General features: G+C 42.4%; 1 protein-coding gene across 1 annotated transcript; it reads left to right on the forward strand.

The window, feature by feature from the left end:
* The first annotated feature begins 3,137 nt into the window (after positions 1 to 3,137).
* LOC139274866 (cytoskeleton-associated protein 2-like) lies at positions 3,138 to 20,343 on the forward strand. Its single transcript, XM_070891573.1, has 9 exons — positions 3,138 to 3,240; positions 3,452 to 3,542; positions 4,373 to 4,439; positions 5,655 to 6,598; positions 7,132 to 7,327; positions 7,861 to 8,031; positions 17,934 to 18,006; positions 19,137 to 19,692; positions 19,976 to 20,343. Exons 1-9 carry the CDS (start codon positions 3,180 to 3,182, stop codon positions 20,217 to 20,219), a joined length of 2,403 nt encoding a protein of 800 aa, XP_070747674.1. The 5' UTR covers positions 3,138 to 3,179; the 3' UTR covers positions 20,220 to 20,343.
* Positions 20,344 to 21,803: the final 1,460 nt, after the last annotated feature.

A 21,803-nucleotide genomic window follows, 5' to 3' on the forward strand; every position in this document is an offset into this window, starting at 1 on the left:
AATGGCCTACTCCTGTTCCTATGTGTTCCCGATGTTGGGGAAGTCCAGAGCCAGGGGACATAGTCTTAGGATAAGGGGTATGCCATTTAGGACTGAGATGAGGAGAAACTTCTTCACTCAGAGAGTTGTTAACCTGCGGAATTCCCTGCCGCAGAGAGTTGTTGATGCCAGTTCATTGGATATATTCAAGAGGGAGTTAGATATGGCCCTTACGGCTAAGGGAAGCAAGGGGTATGGAGAGAAAGCAGGAAAGGGTACTGAGGGAATGATCAGCCATGATCTTATTGAATTGCGGTGCAGGATCGAAGGGCCGAATGGCCTACTCCTGCACCTATTTTCTATGTTTCTATTTTTCCACGCCTTACCAGAAACCGTGATGTGGACAAGGGAATGAGACTAAGTGGTAACTCATTCAGAGAACATGCATTTCTGAAGTGAATAGAATGGAGATGCACCCACTCAGGTAAAGGTGAGCTCCTCACATTTATACTGATCAATGTAACACACTCGAGACATGTGGTTTAATTTCCTCTATGCCCTGTTTTAGCATAAGACATCTGCATTAAAATCCTCTCTGAACTATTTCAATTTAGTCATATATCTGCTTATTACAGATGACTATTCAAATGGCAAAGGCAAGAATTTAGCATTACTATGTTAATGACTGCTAAAAATAACACAGAGAAAATTAAACCCTAAAATCTCATGTTTTATATGAATGTTTGTGCATCATGTTACAGATACTGTCTTGTCCATTCTATGCTGCTTTGTGACACCACTTGTTCACTGATTATTTTCAGTTATGTTTCCACACAAACATCATAAATATTAGAGACATTAGATAGGTGGGTTTGAATTACAAAGCAGAAATGCAGTTGAGGGGCTCAGAGGTCATAACGACTTAACGGTTTGTTCAGTCATTTGATCTCTAAGTTTGATTTGCTGCCATCTAGTGTATATTTGAAGAATACAGAATTTTTAAACTTATTTTCTGGTCTGCTGACCTCTGCCACCCTCCATAAACTTGAGCTCATCTGCTGCCCATATCCTAACCAATATTCCCTCTCATTTTTTATTGGGGGGGGCGGTTGCACGGCCCCTTTAACAAGGTGCGCAGCCCATTCAAATTTCACTACATACACGGCTTTTTCAACTAAAAGCCGGTGAGCCGGGGCTGTGCGGGATCTTCAGACCGCTGCGCAGCCACGCGGCTAAATGGGAACATTGATCCTAATCGGCATCAAGTTCCGCTCATTCATCACCCCTGTGCTTGCTGACCTACATCCACTCCTAGTCCACAGACGCTATCATTTCGACTCCCTTCATGGCCTCGCCCTATCCTATCTCTAACTTCATCCAACCCTGCAACCCTCCCAAGAACTCTAGGTTATTTCAACTCTGGCCTCGTACTCTCCCACTCCCTTCACCCCACCATTGGCAGCTGTGCCTTCACCCTTTTAGGCTCTAAGCTCTGGAATTCCCTCCCAACACCTCTCCGGCTTGCTTTCTTCTTTTAAGACTCTCCTTAAAACTTACCTCTTTCACCAAGCTTTTAGTCACCTATCCTAATATCTCCTTCTTTGGCTCAGTGTCAACGTTTGTCTTTTTAAGCTCTTTGGAACTTTTCCCTACATTAAAGCTGCGATATATATGCAAGTTGTTGTAGCTGAATGTGGAAGAGGGTCATGGGGAGCAAGGGAGACTGGAAATGGAGGTCAGGGAATGGTGAGAGAGGGACTGGGGTGATTGAGGGCTCAGGCGGGGGGGGAAGTGGGAGACTGAGGCTCTGGATTTGAGCGTGGGGGGAAGCGAGGGAGACTGGGGAATGGGGTGGATGTGGGGACCAGCATTTTCTGCAGAGCTGGGAGCAGCTGCACCGTGATGAATGGAAGTGGCACGGTTAGAGGAGCAGCCAGTAAAGGGATGAATGGATCCGTGGAACTTTTACTATGGATAGATAGGGATGGAGACTGAGGATACACATTGGAAGAACCAAGGGAGAAAGACTTTCATTTATATAGCGTCTTTCACGACCGCCACTTTACAGCCAATGAAGTACTTTTGGAGTGTAGTCACTGTTGTAATGTGGGAAACGCGGCAGCCAATTTGTGCACAGCAAGCTCCCACAAATAGCAATGTGATAATGACCAGATCATCTATTTTGGTGATGTTGATTGAGGGATAAATATTGGTCAGAACACCAGGGATAACTGCCCTGCTCTTCTGCAAAAAATAGTGCCATGGGATCTTTTACGTCCACCTGAGAGAGCAGATAGAGCCTTGGTTTAAGATCTCATCCGAAAGACGGCTCCTCTGACAGTGCAGCACTTCCTCAGCACTGTCCTGGAGTGTGAGCCTAGGTGCTCAAGGGTCTGGAGTGGGACTTGAACCCACAACCTTCTGAGGTGCGAGTGCTACCCACTCATCATTATAGGCAGTCCCTCAGAATCCACTCTTAGCATGTCCAATACGAGAACCACAGTCTCTGTCACAGGTGGGACAGACAGTGGTTATAGGAAAGGGTGGGCAGGGAGTCTGGTTTGCCGCACGCTCTTGCCGCTGCCTGCGCTTGATTTCTGAATGCTCTTGACGACGAGACTCGAGGTGCTCAGTGCCCTCCCGGATGCACTTCCTTCCCTTAGGCCGGTCTTTGGCCAGGGACTCCCAGCTGTCAGTGGGGATGTCACAATTTATCAGGGAGGCTTTGAGGGTGTCCTTGTAACGTTTTTCCGCTGCCCACCTTTGGCTCGTTTGCCGTGGACGAGTTCCGAGTAGAGCGCTTGCTTTGGGAGTCTCGTGGCACACTTGATCAGCTCCGTTGGGCAGGCCGAATAATTCGCATGCCAGGCATGAGACTCCCAAAGCTACCCACTGTGTTGCTGCTTACACGCGCGCCTGCATTTTCACCCATTCAAAGCGATTCCACGCGCCTGCGCACGATCAGCCGCATTGTTTTCTTTCCATCCACCCGTCGCCCAGCCCCACGTGCCGGCGATCTGCGCATGCTCACCAACCCAACCAACGCCAGTCTTGATGATGCGGCAAGGTCGCGCTGCGACCCGATTGGTCAGTTTGAGCGAGTACAGCGGGCGGCGCGGCCAATCAGCTGCAGGGAACGAAAACCAAACGGACAAACGGTGAGCCACTGGGTAGAGCAGCGAACCTGTCTGATCGGCGACATGGCAACAGCTGCCCGCACTCAGACCGTGGGGAAGCCTGTGCAATTATCGTCTTATCAAGGTAGTAGGGGGAGAAAGGGGAATGTACTCGGGTTCGTGGGGCGGCGGGTTGGTGACAAGCTGCCCTGGTGCCTGAATGAGGGAGGGTCCGAGGTTGGAATGGACTTGCGATAGTTTTCCCACTGGTGTTGACGTTTCTAATCCATTCTAAAATGTATTTTACTGATGGCCCGACTGCTTCCTTTTTTTCTCTCTCTTTTTGTTTCACGTAGACCAAAGGCGCCAGAAATTAGAAGACTATTTGCTGAGAAGGAAACACGCCAACAGTGTGGCAGTCCAAGCAAGGAGCCGTCTGGAGAGCAGGTGATGAGCTTATTTATGGGCGAGCTGTCGGTGAAGTCGCAGTCACGCTCCTCGTTACAAAGCGGTTATACATTTCAAGGGGCGATGACTTGCAATTCGCCTCCTCCCATTTTTGTGCTTTTGTTATGGACTTTTCCTCAGCCCTTTCAATCTTCTCCCATCTTTTTTCCAACCTGTCTTTTTGGTTCTAAATTCTGATTAAGCATATACATCTGAGACATCATTATCTGCCCTTTCTCTTTATGGATGCTGACTGACCTGTGTATTTCTAGCATTTTTGCTTTTTTTGAGTTCCAGCATTTACAATTTTCCTCCTTTTTGTTTGTTTGGATAAACGACCATTTTCAATTGCTGTATTCAGTAGCTTTTGCTTTTAATGGAGTTGCTACTTTTTATATCCTCTTCAGAGTGGGTGTGCTTTATTGGAAGAAATGGTGGAGACGTTGGGTTTAAAGGGATGGGTTAGAAATTACTACATGGAAACAGGCTGGTTGGTCCAACATGACGTGATTATCCTCAACATGAGTAGTTGCCTCAAGTAAAGATGTGGCCCACTGACATAATACTGAAATCACATGGTTCACATTGACTGAACACCAGTTTTCAGTAACTGGCAATTTTCTAACTTCTCCCTCCCTTCATTTGAAGTTGTAGTTTGATGTGTTGTCATTGTAATGTGATAACAGTGACTAACTTCTATATAAAAATAAATCAATTTCTCCTTGTGTTTTTGCATACTAATATAACTAATATAGATTTATTTTAAAGGGGATGAGTTGTGTCTACAGATGCCTTTCTGATTATACTGATCTCTCTTTTTTTCCCCAAAGGGTCTATCTGAAAGACAAGACAAACTTTGAGAAAGATCAGGCTTCTAAAAGGCAGAAGGAAGTAAAGGTGGGTACTAGAAGCAAACATGTAGATTACCTCCTTTAACTAATTATGTTGTATCTTTTAGAAGGTAAAGATTGATAACTTAATGTAACATGAATTGAGAAACAAACTGGAAGCTAGATGTATTCATGAAATAAAGCCCCTGAGAGTCGGCATAGGCTTAACTGGCCGAATGGTTACAGCACAGAAGATAACCATTCTGTAAGTCAGTCCAAAAGAAACTGCATAAATTAAGCAAAAACACTGGTTACAGTTCTTTTGAATCATGTCATGGAATGATTCAATTGAGGTCAAAATAATTGGATATCCGTTGATAGACCAAGAACATGCATTTATATAGTGCTCGAGAGAATACCCTGCTTATTTGAATAGCACTATAGGAGATCTCATATCTGCCTGAGCAAACAGATGGGGTTTAATGGCCCACTAGAACTATGTACTTTCAATACTCCCTAATTGGAGTATTGGCCTAGATTATGTGCTGAAGTGCATAATGGGGCTTGGATCCACAATAGATTGTTTAGTGCATTGGCATACACATTTTTCAACTTTTGACATTGTTGGCAATATTAGTTTAAAAAAAATATTTGAAATCTATCTATGGTGTTTTGGTCTTTATGCTTTATTTACTGCTTGTGGAAATAGAACTTGATATGAAGATTGCAAAAGTATTCAGAACACTTTTAGGTTTCAGTGACCTATTGGCAGTCCGACAGAACATGATCTAAATGTTCTGTATTGGAAACTCAAACCTGGATGGAGCATGTTCATTTTACTGTTGAGTTTTTAAAAAAAAATGCATTCCATCAAATGGCCACAAGAATGAATGTAAGGATTTTCATGTCCTATTTCATAAACCTGCTTTCTTGCAAAGCAAAGTAGCAATCCATAAAGGTAACATGAATTGAGGAAGCTAGACTTTACATTTAAAAAAAAATGTTTCAGTCCAAAAAAAACTGGATACATTAAACAAAATCATGGGTTACAACACTGCTATTCATGTCTTGGGCATGTTTCAGTTGAGTTCAAAATAATTGGATATTAAGTATTTGTCTTTCACCTGCTTCAACTGGGGAAGCACAAACTGATTGCCTGAGGTGCTTCTTCCAAGGGAGAGTCCTGTCCAGTGAATGGATCTGGAACAGCTGTGGGTATGTAGAAGAGGGACTGGGAAAAATGCAAATTAAAATAAAATGGTAATATTTTCTCTCTTTTTAGGTATGTGAAGGGAAAAAAATGGAGTCAAAAAAACCTATTCAAAATAGAACCAAATCCCAATCCTCCACTCGATCTGAATCAACTTTATTGCAGCAAGGAGAAAAGCCATCTGTAAAGAATCCTAATTCAGCTGCTAGTGAAACCAAAATGTCTGCTGAGCAAATCACTCTACCTAAGAAACTACCATCAGCTGCCCAAGAGAACAATTCAAAAGTAGAACAAGAATCAAAAGGAAATGCCAGTGTAGCTACTAACAAAACCAAAGTACCTGCCCAACAAGCCGGCAAATCGGAGAGACTGCGATTTAACCAAAAGAACAATTTGAATGTGGAACAAAAAGGAAAAAGTGAACCAAAAGTGCAGAACATCACACTCAGCCAGTCCTTTCTCTCGGTCAAAAATGAGCGGGCTAAATTAATAATTGCTGAAAAGAGCAAGAAACTAAAACCTACTAATTCTACATTTAAGCCTGTGCTGGGCTCATTTCGTGGTAAGATTGTAGAATCCAAAATCCAGTCCTTTAGATCAAGTTCTCAGCAAAATGTGAAGCGGGAGAAAGCTGATCCGGTGATGAGTGCCTCTGTTGCAGAGATGCAGAGCAAAGAGTCTAGAAGAATGTTGCACAAGTCTAGACCAAAAGGAGTAGAAAATGTGCAACCTGTCACGGGGGTCTCCCATAGTAAGCAAAAGAGCTTAACTACAGGTACTGGTCGCAGTATTCCAAATAGCAAGAAACCACCTGCAACTGATGTATTAAATACAAGCATAGATGTTAAACGGCTTGGCGATGGTGACACTGCAATTGTAGCAGCTCAAACAAAGAAAACTACTGTACCATTCCAAAACACCTCCAAAGGTGTTCCTGCAAGAATACCAGGATGGACAATTTCAAAAGTCGGTGGGAACCATAAACTCATGAAACATGTGACTGCGGAAGAAAAAAGGTTATTTTTTTTTCACTGATCATTCTATGTGTGCAGAATCTGGTAATCTTGGTCCAACTTCTATAACTAATGCCCTGAAGCATTGAGACTAGAAGTGTGAAGGCTTTTGTTTATTTAGGCAATTCTCAAGTTGAATTAAGTATAGACCTGTATTAAAGTTTCCAGAATCTATCACTACTTTTTTTTTGAAAAAAGACTGGGCACTTGTGTTTTGATGGCTTGGATGAAGAGTTGCTATTGCAAATATGGTCATAGTGACTCTTTCCAACCTCTTGGGATTTTTCCAATGTTAAATTGAAACTGAAATTACTGGTCACTTATCAATGGGCACTGTTACTTTACAGATTTCAGCATTTTTCTTCTTGAAATAATTGAAATATTAACAAGTGTTACAAACCATGTTGTTTATGCAGTGATTGCTTTTTAAAAAAAAAAATATTAAGAGGTCAAATGATCTCTCCAGGTTAAAACTTGTATCAAAGATTTATGATGGCTGCATTTATATATATTTTGATCATTGTGTTCAACTTCAGGACACAATTGGCACAATGGATGCCGTCAATGGGGAAATTGGTAAAACGACCAGCAATGGCGCCCTTGCAGAGAAAGAAAGTTGTTGAAGAACCGGCAGAATCGCATTGGACGACCATTGTTGAAGAGGAAAACCAGAATGATTTTGAGAACAAAATCAACCAGACTCTTTCTGAGTGCCTGAAATGGATTAATGAGGTAAACTGCATTTTAATCTAGAACCTCTGGGCAGAAACTAAATGATTAGGTGGCTTGTAAGAATGGGAACAACATTTCTGAAGACAACAAATTACTGAGGAAAGTGTAAACTGAGATAATTTGGTGGTAGCCACCTGGGGCACATTGATACCTGAACATGCCATTCCAGTACACGAGTGATTTTCTCTCTCTTTCCAACCCCCCCACCACGCCACTTCTGAGGAACTCTGAATTGCTTTTCAGTAACAGTTCTGGGTCTCCGATTAATCACAATGGACAATACTAAGGAGTGGAGTTATTAAAATGTCTAGGATCCATTTCCCCTTTGACCTTAAAAACCCTTTAATTTTTCAAGATCGAGGGTAATTCGGGGTGTTTGGTTGCTGTTTAGTCCTATTGCAGAAAGTTCCTGAAATATAATTTCCAGGGAAAAGGGAATGCATTTGATGCATGTATAGTTTTTGGGTAGATCAATCCACAAACGAGCACATAAGTGGATATTTCAGATCTGGATTTTTTTAAAATCTCTTCAGGGTTGCCCAAGTGAAGATGTTTTGCAGACTCTTCAGACTTTCATTGAAAGTGTTCCAAAGGCTAAGAAGTTTGCAAGGTACTGGACCTGTCTCGCACAACTTGAACAGCGCAAAGGATCTGTCCACGATGTCATGACTGTTTATGAACAAGCCATTAAGATGGGGGCACAGGTACTAATGACTTTGGTTACCTTTTGTCGTCTTCTGTTTTAGTTCTGAAAAGCATGATTTGAAATGGAACATTTTGCTTCACTTTTTTAATTTGATGCTCTACAAATGCTTGGGTGGCATATTGGGTTTATCCCTTAAGTGAGAACGGCCTAAGTTATGACAGATGTATCTTACATTTATGTATTCCATTTATGTACAGCAGTACCTGTTGTGTTTTTTTTTTGCTGTCATTAACTTCACTCCTTATTCCTGTATCATGTTGTGTACTGTGACAAAAAAAGCATTTTGTCTCGTCTTGGCTTGTTTGCAATTCCCTTTAGCTTGATTACACATCTTAAACCAGCTGCAGTCAAAATCATGTGCTCAGCTGAACACAAACTCTTACAAGTATTTCAGCTATGTCCGAAGAGCTGTAGTTTGAGGGGAAGAGCTAAACCACATTCAAACAAAAACAGCTCTGTTGTGTGTCGGGCTGGCAGTTTCTTTTTTGAACTGAATTGGCAACTTTAAGCCAAAGAGAGATATCAGTTGCATTTGCTTAAATTCACTTGTCAGAATCCAAAACAAGATGTTGTCTTGGTCTGACAACCATAGGTTCCTGAAAGAAATGCACCAGATCAGTTCAATAGATCATTTGTAAAAAGGTTTTCTGCTCAATATCTCGAGCTCACTATGGGAAACTTGCCCATAATTATTAGGTCTGGATGCATTCAATCATGGGAAGCCAAAATTATGAGTAATGTAAAATGCAGGGGGAAAGCATGTGGAACTGTGCCATTCATGTTGCATCATTATTAACACCAAGGGTTCATGTCAGCGAAATTATTTTGATTTTAAAATACAGAAGTGTGAAATGCATATTTTTAAATTGTACCTGAAATAGCAGTAATAGTTTTTTCTGAAGTTAGCATCAATTTTCTAGCCTTTTTTAAAATGTCATTGCTTTCCCCCCCCCCCCCCCGCCTTTCAAATAAGGAGTCAGTAATGCAAGCCATTGCGAGGGGAGGGGGGGGTTATACTGTAATGGACATTGAGTGTAATAGACATTGATTTGCCTAATGGTCTCTTGTCCTTTTTGTATGGCCAGCGATATTGCTGAGGCAAGAAAGCTTGCCTGATGACCTATAATTGAATCACTAGTAATATGAAAATGGTATTTATTGTACCCTGTAGGTTTTACACATTGTTATAATGTGACTTTTTCAGTTGGTCTTCATGAATCATTTACAGCAGAGTCCCAAAGGTTGATGCAGTACTTGCACAACTGCTGATGCATGACAGATAACCACGTCATTCTCTTTTTGGTGTGTTTGATCCACTCCTATTCATTATTGCTTTGGGTTTTTTGTCCCTAATATGTCCAAGGGGTGCAGACTTGAACAGATACAGCGGGCAACTGGTTTAGCCATTCACAGCCAGATCTGGCTGGACCACAAAGCACTATCGGGTCCTAGTCTTGTTTGCCAATTGCTCACTATTTCAGGATCGTTCTGGAATGCAGAGATAACCTCTGGCTTCTAATTCACTACTGCTAACTGTCTTGAACCCCTATTCCCTTGTCTCCTCCACCCTTGCCTCCAAGTGTGAGGAACTCATGGACTTTTGTCTCTGGATGGTCTCAATCTTAATGAGCTGGCTCTGCCACTTCCCTTCTTTCCCATCAGGCCAAATTTCCTCCAAGGTTTACCATCTCTTTCTCCCCCCCACCCCCCGCGTACTAGACCTGTACTCGCATGTTTTTCTCCAATCTCCTCCCCTCATGACCTCTCCACACTCCCCTTGTCCGTGAGACACACTTCCTGTTCCTTTGACCCTATTCCCACTAAACTACTGACCACCCAACTTCCTTTTTGGCTCCCAAATATAAATAGGAGCAGGAGTAGGCCATTTGAGCCTGCTCCGCCATTCAATAAGATCATGGCTGATCTGATCATGGCCTCAACTCCACTTCCCCGTCTGCTCCCCATAACCCTTGACTCCCTTATTCAAAAATCTGACTATCTCCACCTTTAAATATATTCAATGACCCAGCCTCCACATCTAAGAAAAAATTCCTTCCCATTTCCCATGTAAATGGACGATCCCTTATTCTGAAACTATACATCTTAGTTCTAGATTTCCCTCATGAGGGGGAAGCCTCCTCAGAATCTTGGGTTACAATAAGATCTCCTCTGTCTTCTAAACTCCAATGAGATAGGCCCAACTTGCTCAACTGTTCTTCATATGACACCCCTTCATCTTGGGAATCAACCTCGTGAACCTTCTCTGAACAGCCTCTAATGCAAGTACCTGTATATCCTTCCTTAAATAAGGAGACCAAAACTGCACGCAGTACTCCAGGTGTGGTCTTAGCAATGCCCTATACAGCTATAGCAGGACTTCCCTACTTTTATACTCCATCTCCCTGGCAATAAAGCCTAACATTCCATTTGCCTTCCTAATTACTTGTTGTACCTGTGTGCTAACTTTGTGTTTCATGTAAAAGGACCTCCAGAGTCCTGTCCCGCAGCATTTTGTAATCTCTCCCCATTTAAAAATTTACGATTTTTATTTTTCCTACCGCAGTGGATAACCTCACATTTTCCCACATTTATATTCCATCTGCCAAATGTTTGCTTACTCACTTAGCCTATCTGTATCCTTCTGTAGATTCTTTGCGTCCTCCTCACAACTTGCTTTCCCACCTATCCTTTGTATCATCAGCAAATTTGATTACATTGCACTCTGTCCCTTCATCCAAGTCATTAATGTAGATTGTAAATAGTTGCCACCAAGTTCATGGTCTACAGGGCTGTAGTAATACCCGCCCTCCTATATGGACCAGAAGCATGGACGATATACAGAAGACACCAACGATGTCTCCACATGATCCTGCAAATCTCCTAGGAGGACAGGCGCACCAACATTAGTGTCCTCGTCCAGGCTAACATCCCCAGCATTGAAGCACTGACCCCACATAGAAACCTAGAAAATAGGTGCAGGAGTAGGCCATTCAGCCCTTCGAGCCTGTACCACCATTCAATAAGTTCATGGCTGATCATTCACCTCCGTACACTATCCGCTTTGCTGTGCAGGCCACATGGTTCACATGCCAGACACGAGACTCCCTTAGCAAATGCTCTATGCGGAGCTCCTTCACTGCAAACGAGCCAAAGATGGGCAGCGAAAACGTTACGAGGACACCCTCAAAACCTCCCTGGTAAAGTGCGACCTCCCCACTGACACCTGGGAGACCCTGGCCGAAGACTGCCCTCGGTGGAGAAAGTGCATCCGGGAGGGCATTGAGCTCTTTGAATCGCAACGCCAAGAGTGTGAAGAGGTCAAGTACAGGCAGCGGAAGGAGCATGCTGCAAAACAGTCCCACTCAAGTCTTCCCTCGGCGAATGTCTATCCCACCTGTGATGGTCTGTGGCTCTCTTATTGGACTGTTCAGCTATCAAAGAACTCAGTTCAGGAGTGGAAGCAAGCCTTCCTTGATTCCGAGGGACTACCTATGATGATGAAATAGTTGAGGCTCCAGCACTGAACCCTGTGGCACCCCACTAGTTACAGTTTGCCAACTGGAAAATGACCCATTTATCTCGACTGGCTGTTTTCTGTTTGGTAGCCAATCCTCTATCCACGCTCATATTACCCCAACCCTGTGAGCTCTTATCTTTGTGCAGTCATCTTCTATGTGGCACCTTATTAAGTACTTTCTGGAAATCCAAATACACAACGACAAATGGTTCCCCTTTATCCACCCTGCACGTTACATCCTCCAAGAACTTGAGCAAATTTGTCAAACATGATTTCCCTTTTCATAAAACCATGCTGACTCTGCTTGACTGCATTATGCTTTTCCAAATGTCCTGCTACCACTTCCTTAATATTGGACTCCAGCATTTTCATCATGCCAGATGTCAGACTAACTGGTCTATAGTTTCTTGCTTTCTGTCTCTGTCCTTTCTTCAATAGGGGTGTTACATTTGCAGTTTCAGTCTGCTGCGACCTCTCCAGAATCCAGGGCATTTTGGTAGATTGCAACCAATGCATCCACTATCTCTGTAGCCACCTCAAGATCCTAGGATGCAGGCCATCAGGTCCAGGGGAATTGTCCACCTTTAGTCCCAGTAGTTTGTCTTGTACTTTTTCACTAGTGATCGTGATTGTTTTATGTTTCTTCCTTCACCCGCCCCACCCATCCCATAGCCCTAGATTATCAATTATTGGGATGCTTTTAGTGTCTTCTACTGTGAAGACTGATGCAAAATATTTGTTCAATCTCTGCCATTTTCCCTGTTTCCCATTATTAATTCTCCAGTCTCATCCTCTAAGGGACCAATGTTTTTTTTTAATATACTTTATTTCCTTTTTATATACTGTAGAAGCTCTTGTTTCTTGCCAGTTTACTCTCATCTATCTGTTTTAGTCACTCTTTGGTTTCTAAAAATTTCCCAATCCTCTGGTCTTCCACTGTTTTTGCCTTTGTTTTCAATTTGATACCATCCTTTACTTCCTTAGATCATCCTTCTTAGTCTTTCTTTCTCACTGGAATATATCTACTGAGAATTATGAAATATCTCTAAATGTTTGCCACTACTTTTCTACAGTCTTGCCTGTCAAATATATTTTCCCAATCCACTTCAACCAACTCTGCCTTCATACCTTTTGTAATTACCTTTTAATTAAATTCAGGATACTAGTTTGAGACCAGGCTTTCTTACCCTCAAACTGAATTTGAAATTCTACCATGCTATGCTCACTCATCCCAAGAGGATCCTTCACTGAGATCATTAATTAATCCAAGCTCGTTACAGATCTAAAATAGTCTGCTCCCTGGTTGGTTTCACAACATATTGCTCCAAGAAACCATCCTGCATACACTCTATGAAACATAGAAAATAGGTGCAGGAGTAGGCCATTCGGTTCTTCAAGCCTGCACCACCATTCAATATGATCATGGCTGATCATGCAACTTCAGTACTCCCATTCCTGCTTTCTCTCCATACCCCTTGATCCCTTTAGCCGTAAGGGCTACATCTAACTCCCTTTTGAATATATCTAACGAACTGGCCTCAACACCTTTCTGTGGTAAAGAATTCCACAGGTTAACAACTGAGTGAAGACGTTTCTCCTCATCTCAGTCCTACATAGCTTACTCCTTATCCTTAGACTGTGACCCCTGGTTCTGGACTTCCCCAACATTGGGAACATTCTTCCTGCATCTAACTTGTCCAATCCCTTCATAACTCTTCCTCAAGGCTACCTTTGAACAAATCAAATTGGCAATCAATATGAAGATTAAAATCGCTCATGATTATTGCCACACCTTTCTATCAAGCCTCCATTATTTCTTGATAAACTCTCCTACAGTGTGGCTAGTGTTTTGGGGGCCTGTAGATCACTCCTGTTATACTCCTAATAATAAATGGTCATAGAAACATAGAAAATAGGTGCAGGAGCAGGCCATTCAGCCCTTCTAGCCTGCACCGCCATTCAATGAGTTCATGGCTGAACATGAAACTTTAGTACCCCCTTCCTGCTTTCTCGCCATACCCCTTGATCCCCTGAGTAGTAAGGATTTCATCTAACTCCCTTTTGAATATATTTAGTGAATTGGCCTCAACTACTTTCTGTGGTAGAGAATTCCACAGGTTCACCACTCTGGGTGAAGAAGTTTCTCCTCATCTCGGTCCTAAATGGCTTACCCCTTATCCTCAGACTGTGACCCCTGGTTCTGGACTTCCCCAACATTGGGAACATTCTTCCTGCATCCAACCTGTCCAAACCTGTCAGAATTTTAAATGTTTCTATGAGGTCCCCTCTCACTCTTCTGAACTCCAGTGAATACAAGCCCAGTTGATCCAGTCTTTCTTGATAGGTCAGTCCCACCATCCCGGGAATCAATCTGGTGAATCTTTGCTGCACTCCCTCAATGGCAAGAATGTCCTTCCTCAAGTTAGGAGACCAAAACTGTACACAATACTCCAGGTGTGGCCTCACCAAGGCCCTGTACAACTGTAGCAACACCTCCCTGCCCCTGTACTCACATCCCCTCGCTATGAAGGCCAACATGCCATTTGCTTTCTTAACCGCCTGCTGTACCTGCATGCCAACCTTCAATGACTGATGTACCATGACACCCAGGTCTCGTTGCACCTTCCCTTTTCCTAATCTGTCACCATTCAGATAATAGTCTGCGCCTCTGTTTTTACCACCAAAGTGGATAACCTCCCATTTATCCACATTATACTTCATCTGCCATGCATTTGCCCACTCACCTAACCTATCCAAGTCACTCTGCAGCCTCATAGCATCCTCCTCGCAGCTCACACTGCCACCCAACTTGGTGTCATCCGCAAATTTGGAGATACTACATTTAATCTCTTCGTCTAAATCATTAATGTACAATGTAAACAGCTGGGGCCCCAGCACAGAACCTTGCAGTACCCCACTAGTCACTGCCTGCCATTCTGAAAAGTACCCATTTACTCCTACTCTTTGCTTCCTGTCTGACAACCAGTTCTCAATCCATGTCAGCACACTACCCCCAATCCCATGTGCTTTAACTTTGCACATTAATCTCTTGTGTGGGACCTTGTCGAAAGCCTTCTGAAAGTCCAAATACACCACATCAACTGGTTCTCCTTTGTCCACTTTACTGGAAACATCCTCAAAAAATTCCAGAAGATTTGTCAAGCATGATTTCCCTTTCACAAATCCATGCTGACTTGGACCTATCATGTCACCATTTTCCAAATGCGCTGTTATGACATCCTTAATAATTGATTCCATCATTTTACCCACTACTGAGGTCAGGCTGACCGGTCTATAATTCCCTGTTTTCTCTCTCCCTTTTTTAAAAAAAAAAGTGGGGTTACATTGGCTACCCTCCACTCGATAGGAACTGATCCAGAGTCAATGGAATGTTGGAAAATGACTGTCAATGCATCCGCTATTTCCAAGGCCACCTCCTTAAGTACTCTGGGATGCAGTCCATCAGGCCCTGGGGATTTATCGGCCTTCAATCCCATCAATTTCCGCAACACAATTTCCCGACTAATAAAGATTTCCCTCAGTTCCTCCTCCTTACTAGACCCTCTGACCCCTTTTATATCCGGAAGGTTGTTTGTGTCCTCCTTAGTGAATACCGAACCAAAGTACTTGTTCAATTGGTCTGCCATTTTTGTTCCCTGTTATGACTTCCCCTGATTCTGACTGCAGGGGACCTACGTTTGTCTTTATTAACCTTTTCTCTTTACATACCTATCGAAACTTTTGCAATCTGCCTTAATGTTCCCTGCAAGCTTCTTCTCGTACTCCATTTTCCCTGCCCTAATCAAACCCTTTGTCCTCCTCTGCTGAGTTCTAAATTTCTCCCAGTCCCCAGGTTCGCTGCTATTTCTGGCCAATTTGTATGCCACTTCCTTGGCTTTAATACTATCCCTGATTTCCCTAGATAGCCGCGGTTGAGCCACCTTCCCTTTTTTTATTTTTACACCAGACAGGAATGTACAATTGTTGTAATTCATCCAGACTGAGTATTGTGTGTAATGAGCAATTGTGACCCTAGCTCATAAGAACATTAGAATTAGGAACAGGAATAGGCCATCTAGCCCCTCGCCTGCTCCGCCATTCAATAAGATCATGGCTGATCTGGCCGTGGACTCAGCTCCACTTACCTGCCCGCTCCCCGTAACCCTTAATTCCCTTTATTGGTTAAAAATCTATCTGTGATTTGAATATATTCAATGAGCTAGCCTCAACTGCTTACTTGGGCAGAGAATTCCACAGATTCACAACCCTCTGGGAGAAGAAATTCCTTCTCAACTTGGTTTTAAATTGGCTCCCCTGTATTTTGAGGCTGTGCCCCCTAGTTCTAGTCTCCCCGACCAGTGGAAACAACCTCTCTGCCTCTATCTTGTCTATCCCTTTCATGATTTTAAATGTTTCTGTAAGATCACCCCTCATCCTTCTGAACTCCAACGAGTAAAGACCCAGTCTACTCAATCTATCATCATAAGGTAACCCCCTCATCTCCAGAATCAGCCTAGTGAATCGTCTCTGTACCCCCTCCAAAGTCAGTATATCCTTAAGTAAGGTGACAAAAACTGCACGCAGTACTCCAGGTGCGGCCTTACCAATACTCTATACAGTTGCAACAGGACCTCCCTGCTTTTGTACTCCATCCCTCTCGCAATGAAGGCCAACATTCCATTCGCCTTCCTGATTACCTGCTGCACCTGCAAACTAACTTTTTGGGATTCATTCACCCCCAGGTCCCTCTGCACCTCAGCATGTTGTAATTTCTCCCCATTCAAATAATATTCCCTTTTACTGTTTTTTTTTTTTCCCAAGGTGGATGACCTCACTTTCTGACATTGTATTCCATCTGCCAAACCTTAGCCCATTCGCTTAACCTATCTAAATCTATTTGCAGCCTCTCTGTGTCCTCTATACAACCTGCTTTCCCACTAATCTTTGTCATCAGAGGGCCTACCTTTGTGGTTCCAGAGTTGCAGGTACCTTGTGGGTGGCCTGCTTATATAGCTTACTCCCAAGGGATGCTGGGATCTCTTGGGACTCCAACAGGTAGGTCCTCTGGTGGACAGGTGTGATGCAGGTTACAAGATTACAAAGGGTTAAATACATAACTCCCACCAGTGACGTCCCTTATTTCTTACCTCCACCCAAACTGATTCTACATCTTGATCTTCTGAGCCAATATCATGCTCCCATGTTGGCTGACATTGTTAATGGTTCTCTCTCCTTTGGTACTGTTCCCCACTCCTTCAAATCTGCCATCACCCCTCAAAAATAACCCTTGACCCCCTCCGTCCTTGCAAGCTACCACCCCATCTCCAACCTCCCATTCTTCTCAAGTCCTTGGACGTGCAGTCACCTCCCAAATCCATGCTCATCTTTCCTGGAAACTCCATGTTTGAATCGCTCCATCCGGTTCCTCCCCTGCCACAATACTGAAACAGCTCTCATCAAAGTCACAGATGACTGTGACAAAGGCAACCTATCCCTCATCCTTCTTGACATGTCTGTAGCCTTTGACATGGTTGACCAGTCCATCCTCCTCCAATGTCACTCCAGTCATCCAGGTGGGTGGGACTGCACCTGCCTGGTTCCATTCTTATCTATGTAATTGTAGGCAGAAAATATTCTGCAATGGCTTCTCTTGCCATTCCTGCATTGTTGCCTCTGATGTCCCCCAAGGATCTATCCTTGGCTGCCTCCTATTTCTCATCTACATACAACATCATCTGAAAACACAGCATCAGTTTCCATATGTAGAGCTGGGTATTCAGTGTACATCACCCCTGCTTCTCTTGACTCCTCCACAGTCTCTAAATTATCAGACTGCCCTTGCCTAAGTTCATTTGTCACTGATACTGACATCCATGCCTTTGTTACCACTAGTCTTGACTATTCCTGGCTGGCTTCCCACATTCTACCATACATAAACTTGAGGTCATCCAAAACTCTGCTACCTGTGTCCTGCCACCCATCACCGCTGTGCTTGCTGACCTGATTTGGCTCCCAGTTAAGCAATGCCTTGACTTCAAAATTCTCATCCTTGTATTTAAATCCCTTTTTTAATTTCTGCCCTCCTTCAGCATCCCTAATTATAATTGCTCAACCATTGTTGGCTGTGCCTTTAGCTGCCTAGGTCCTAAATTCTGGAATGCCCTCCCTAAACCTCTGCCTTTTTCCTCCTTTTTAAGATGCTCCTTAAAACCTACCTCTTTGACCAAACTTTGTCATCTGCCCTAATTTCTTGTGGCTCTCATTTTTGTCTTTGAATATTCCTGTGAAGTTCCTTGGGACATTTTACTACATTAAAGGTGTTATATAAATACATGTTGCTACCTCCTTGTAATACTTCAGTTTTCTTTGTTTTTGTTTTTCAGCCTGTAGAAGAATTGCGTAATACACTTGCTGATATATTGAAAAAAACCAAGACTCCCAAGAAGCTATATGATGGTGAGTTGGTACCTTGCCTATATATCCATTCCAGGCAGTGAGTGTTGGTGGACAATTAGATCAAGAGGCACTACCAGTCAGCCAATTGTGCTCTTTCTCCCCAACTTTTGTGCATGTACATTTTCCACCACGGGCCATGAGATGGGGTTCAGAGGTGGGGAATTTTTGGTGGGTGTGGGTCTTTTTAACCTCCCCAACCTGGATGCACTGAGCACTATTGCTACTCTGACTGTCCTGGCAACACAACTAGATACATTTGTCCACTCAGCCATCCATAGGAACCAGTAACTAGTGATTTGCTGTAAGTTGTTGTAATAAGTCCCCACAGAAATAAATGTCACCGTGGCTCTCAAATCATGTCTGCAGTGTTGGATCCCTCCTCCTTCACTTTTGCATATTCTATGACAACACTGCTGTAATGCTTCTGATCATGTTTATCTCCTCCCCATGAAAGATTGGTTATACATCTGCAAAAAATATATATTTTTTTTCCTTTTTTTAAGATACATTTCTATCATAATTAATTGGCAGAATCTTTATTTTACCTGGAAGTTTTTGACTGGCTCATTTTTCTTAAAGTCCATTAAGTGCCAGCATCCTGATTTTTGGTTTTTCACTTTTTTGATGGTTCCCTTTTTTCTAGGGATGCCTTTGAATCCCTGGTTTGCATCATCCCTCATGATTTGAGCATTGATTTGAAAATGATAATGTTAATGGAGTATAGTAGATCTTTGCAAAAAGTCCTTTTCAAGTACTGTGGGAATCCTCAATTGAATGAAATTCTGATTACAGTAATTATTTTAATGTTTTTTTTCCCTAGAATGTCTGCTTTAACTTTTGTTTGTCTCAACTTATTTTAATAGCCATCTTATTCTTCCGTAATAAAGACTTGCATTTCTATAGTGCCTTTCACAACCTCAGGACATCCCAAAGTGCTTTACAGCCAATGAAGTACTTGTGTAGCCATTGTTGTAATTGAAGCAATGATTAGGTTAACTTTTTGTTTGAGGGGAATCTGGTAATTAATTCAGCGAGAGCGAGAGCGCTTTCACAGAACAATGTAAATCAGAGCTTAAGAATCTCAGCCCATTATTACAAGTTTGTAATTAATGTACCACTTGTCTATATAGCAAAAAACAAAACTGAAGATGATGGAGCACAGCAAGATCCAAAACTGGAACGGTGCATCATAACTGAACAGAAAGTTTCTGAGCCACAATGTGTGGACCTTGCAGATAATGAACAGCAGCCTTCTATAGAGGAAAATGTGTACTGCATAAATAATAAACAGGACCTCCCTCTAGAGGGGCAAGATGCATGTATTGCTGCAACTGATGAACGCAGTGTTTCCAGAGAGGCTGAAAACTATTCCTTGGCTAGTGAACAGCAAGTTTTCTCTGATGGAGTGGACCCCTCAGCGGATGAACAGCAACTTTCCGCCAAGCAAGTGGAGCCCACAACAGAAGAGCGGCACCCTCCTGTGGCGCAGGTGGTGGATGAATCTGATGGGAAAGAGAGCTGTAAGGTGGAAAACAAAGATGATGTTGAAGGTGACTATGACAGTGAAGAGACTGAGATAATTGAAAATATGAAGACTCCTGTGAAACAAATAAGTACACCAAATAAAATGGAAAATAGAGGATCATCTATTAAGTATAACGTGAGGGCAACACCTAATTTTCAAAGGTAAGAATTTTATTTTAGTTTTTTTAATTAAAAAAAAAATCTCCAATATGGGAAGTAAAGTTTGCATCTTTTCTTTTGGAAATAATTCAAGGGACTACTCTGCAGGAAGGTTAAGTCTTTGACTGGGTTCAACTCTGCAAAATACCTGCAATTTATCCTTTTAGTTATATTTTGTGATATTTGCACTGACCAGGGGATAGGTTATTTTAAGATCATATTGACTTTGCAACTGGTAACTTGATGCTGTTCAACTTTTTAACCAATTGAATCATCTCTCCTACAGTGCCAAGAATATAGCTCAGCTGGAAAAGAGAAACTCTGGTATCAAAGATGTGAAGTATCTGACTCCTGTAAGGCGGTCTCGACGCATTCAACAAGAGTCTTTCCAATTGCCATTGATGCTGCAGGACCATGATCCCTGTGTTTGCTCCTTGGTGGATTTGAAAAATTTGGGAGAAGAGTCTACTGCCTATGTGTTCAGGGCGAATAGGGCACTGAATGAATGTGAAAACACTTCATTTAATTAAATGCACTTTGTTTTAAAGTACTGTTTTAGTCAAAATACAGTGCAAGTAGCTTCTGTATAATTGTTTCCCTACTAGTATGCACTAAAGTAGGGTTATAAGTGCTAGGAAAAATATAGCCTTATGCCCCCCCCCCCCCCCCCCCCCCCCTAAATGAGTGTTAATGGTGCAAAGTATTGCTTCTATCTCCACTGGAGAGCTGAATCTATATCCAGTTGCATTGAACCATATATATACTCAAATATACACCATGAACTAACATCTGTAATGCTATAGTTTTCCACTAGATCCTAGCTGATAAACACTGACAATTAACCTTTGCTTCAATATTTTTTTATTAAAGATCACTTTTTTAAATGGCTGACTATATTTGCAATAGTGACCCCACCCCCAAAATAAAAATCATAGGCAGATTTAAGTTCTTAATTCTTTAAATACTAACATTTGATTTCATCTGTAATCTCAAAATATGGATGTTTTCACAATACAAAGCAATATATAGTTACAAGCTATTGCAGAGGAGAGTGGTGGTGGGGCAATTTTTATATAATAGTCATGGGTATTGTAATGATTTTTCTTTTACTAATTTGTCAGTCCTGATGTTGAGCTGGAGTGAACACTAATTGAAGTGACTTGGTCTCCATTGTCTTTGGTAGAGAATTCCACAGGTTCACCACCCTCTGAGTGAGTGAAGAAATTTCTGCTCATCTCCATCCTAAATTTCCTACCCTGTATCCTAAGACTATGAACCCATGTTCTAGACTTCCCAGCCAGTGGAAATATCCTCCCTGCATCCATTTATACATTTCAATGAGATTTCTCCCCCCACCCTCATTCTTCTAAACTCTAGTGAATACAGGCTAAAATCGACCCAATCTCTCCTCATACGACAGTCCTGCCATCCCACGAATCAGTCTGATGAACTTTTGTTGCACTCTCTCTGTGGCAAGTATATCCTTAAGGAGACCAAAACTGTACACACTACAACTGTAGTAAGACATCCTTGCTCATGTACTCACATCCTCTTGCAATAAAGGCCAACATACCATTTGCCTTCCTGAATGTTGCTTTTGTTGCCTGGTGTACATTGACATTTCCCAAGCTATCACCATTTAAATAATACTTTGTCTTTATGTTTTTCCTACCAAAGTGGATAACTTCTCATTTATCCATGTTTTACTGCATCTGTCATCTGTTTGCCTGCTCACTCAACCTATCTAAATCGCTTTGCAGCGTCTTTGTACCCTCCTCGCAACTCACAATCACACCTAGTTTTGTGTCATTAGCAAACTTGGTGTTACATTTGTTTTGGCTGGGGCTAAGCACTGATCCCTGTGGTACCATCATCGGTAGACTTGCTTCCACTCTAAAAGTGAGTTCTTACTAATCATTGCCTGCCAGCTTGAAAAAGACCTGTTTATTTCTACTGTCTGTTTCCTGTCAGTTAACCAATTTTCAATCTATGCCACTATATTACCCCCAATCCTACATACTTTAATTTTGCATGCGAACATCTTATCGGAGGCTAGAGGATTGGGAAAATTTTAAAAGCCAGCAGAGAATGACTCAAAAAAAATGATTTGAGAG

Source organism: Pristiophorus japonicus, chromosome 10 (assembly GCF_044704955.1).
Source record: "Pristiophorus japonicus isolate sPriJap1 chromosome 10, sPriJap1.hap1, whole genome shotgun sequence".
NCBI lineage: Eukaryota > Metazoa > Chordata > Chondrichthyes > Pristiophoridae > Pristiophorus > Pristiophorus japonicus.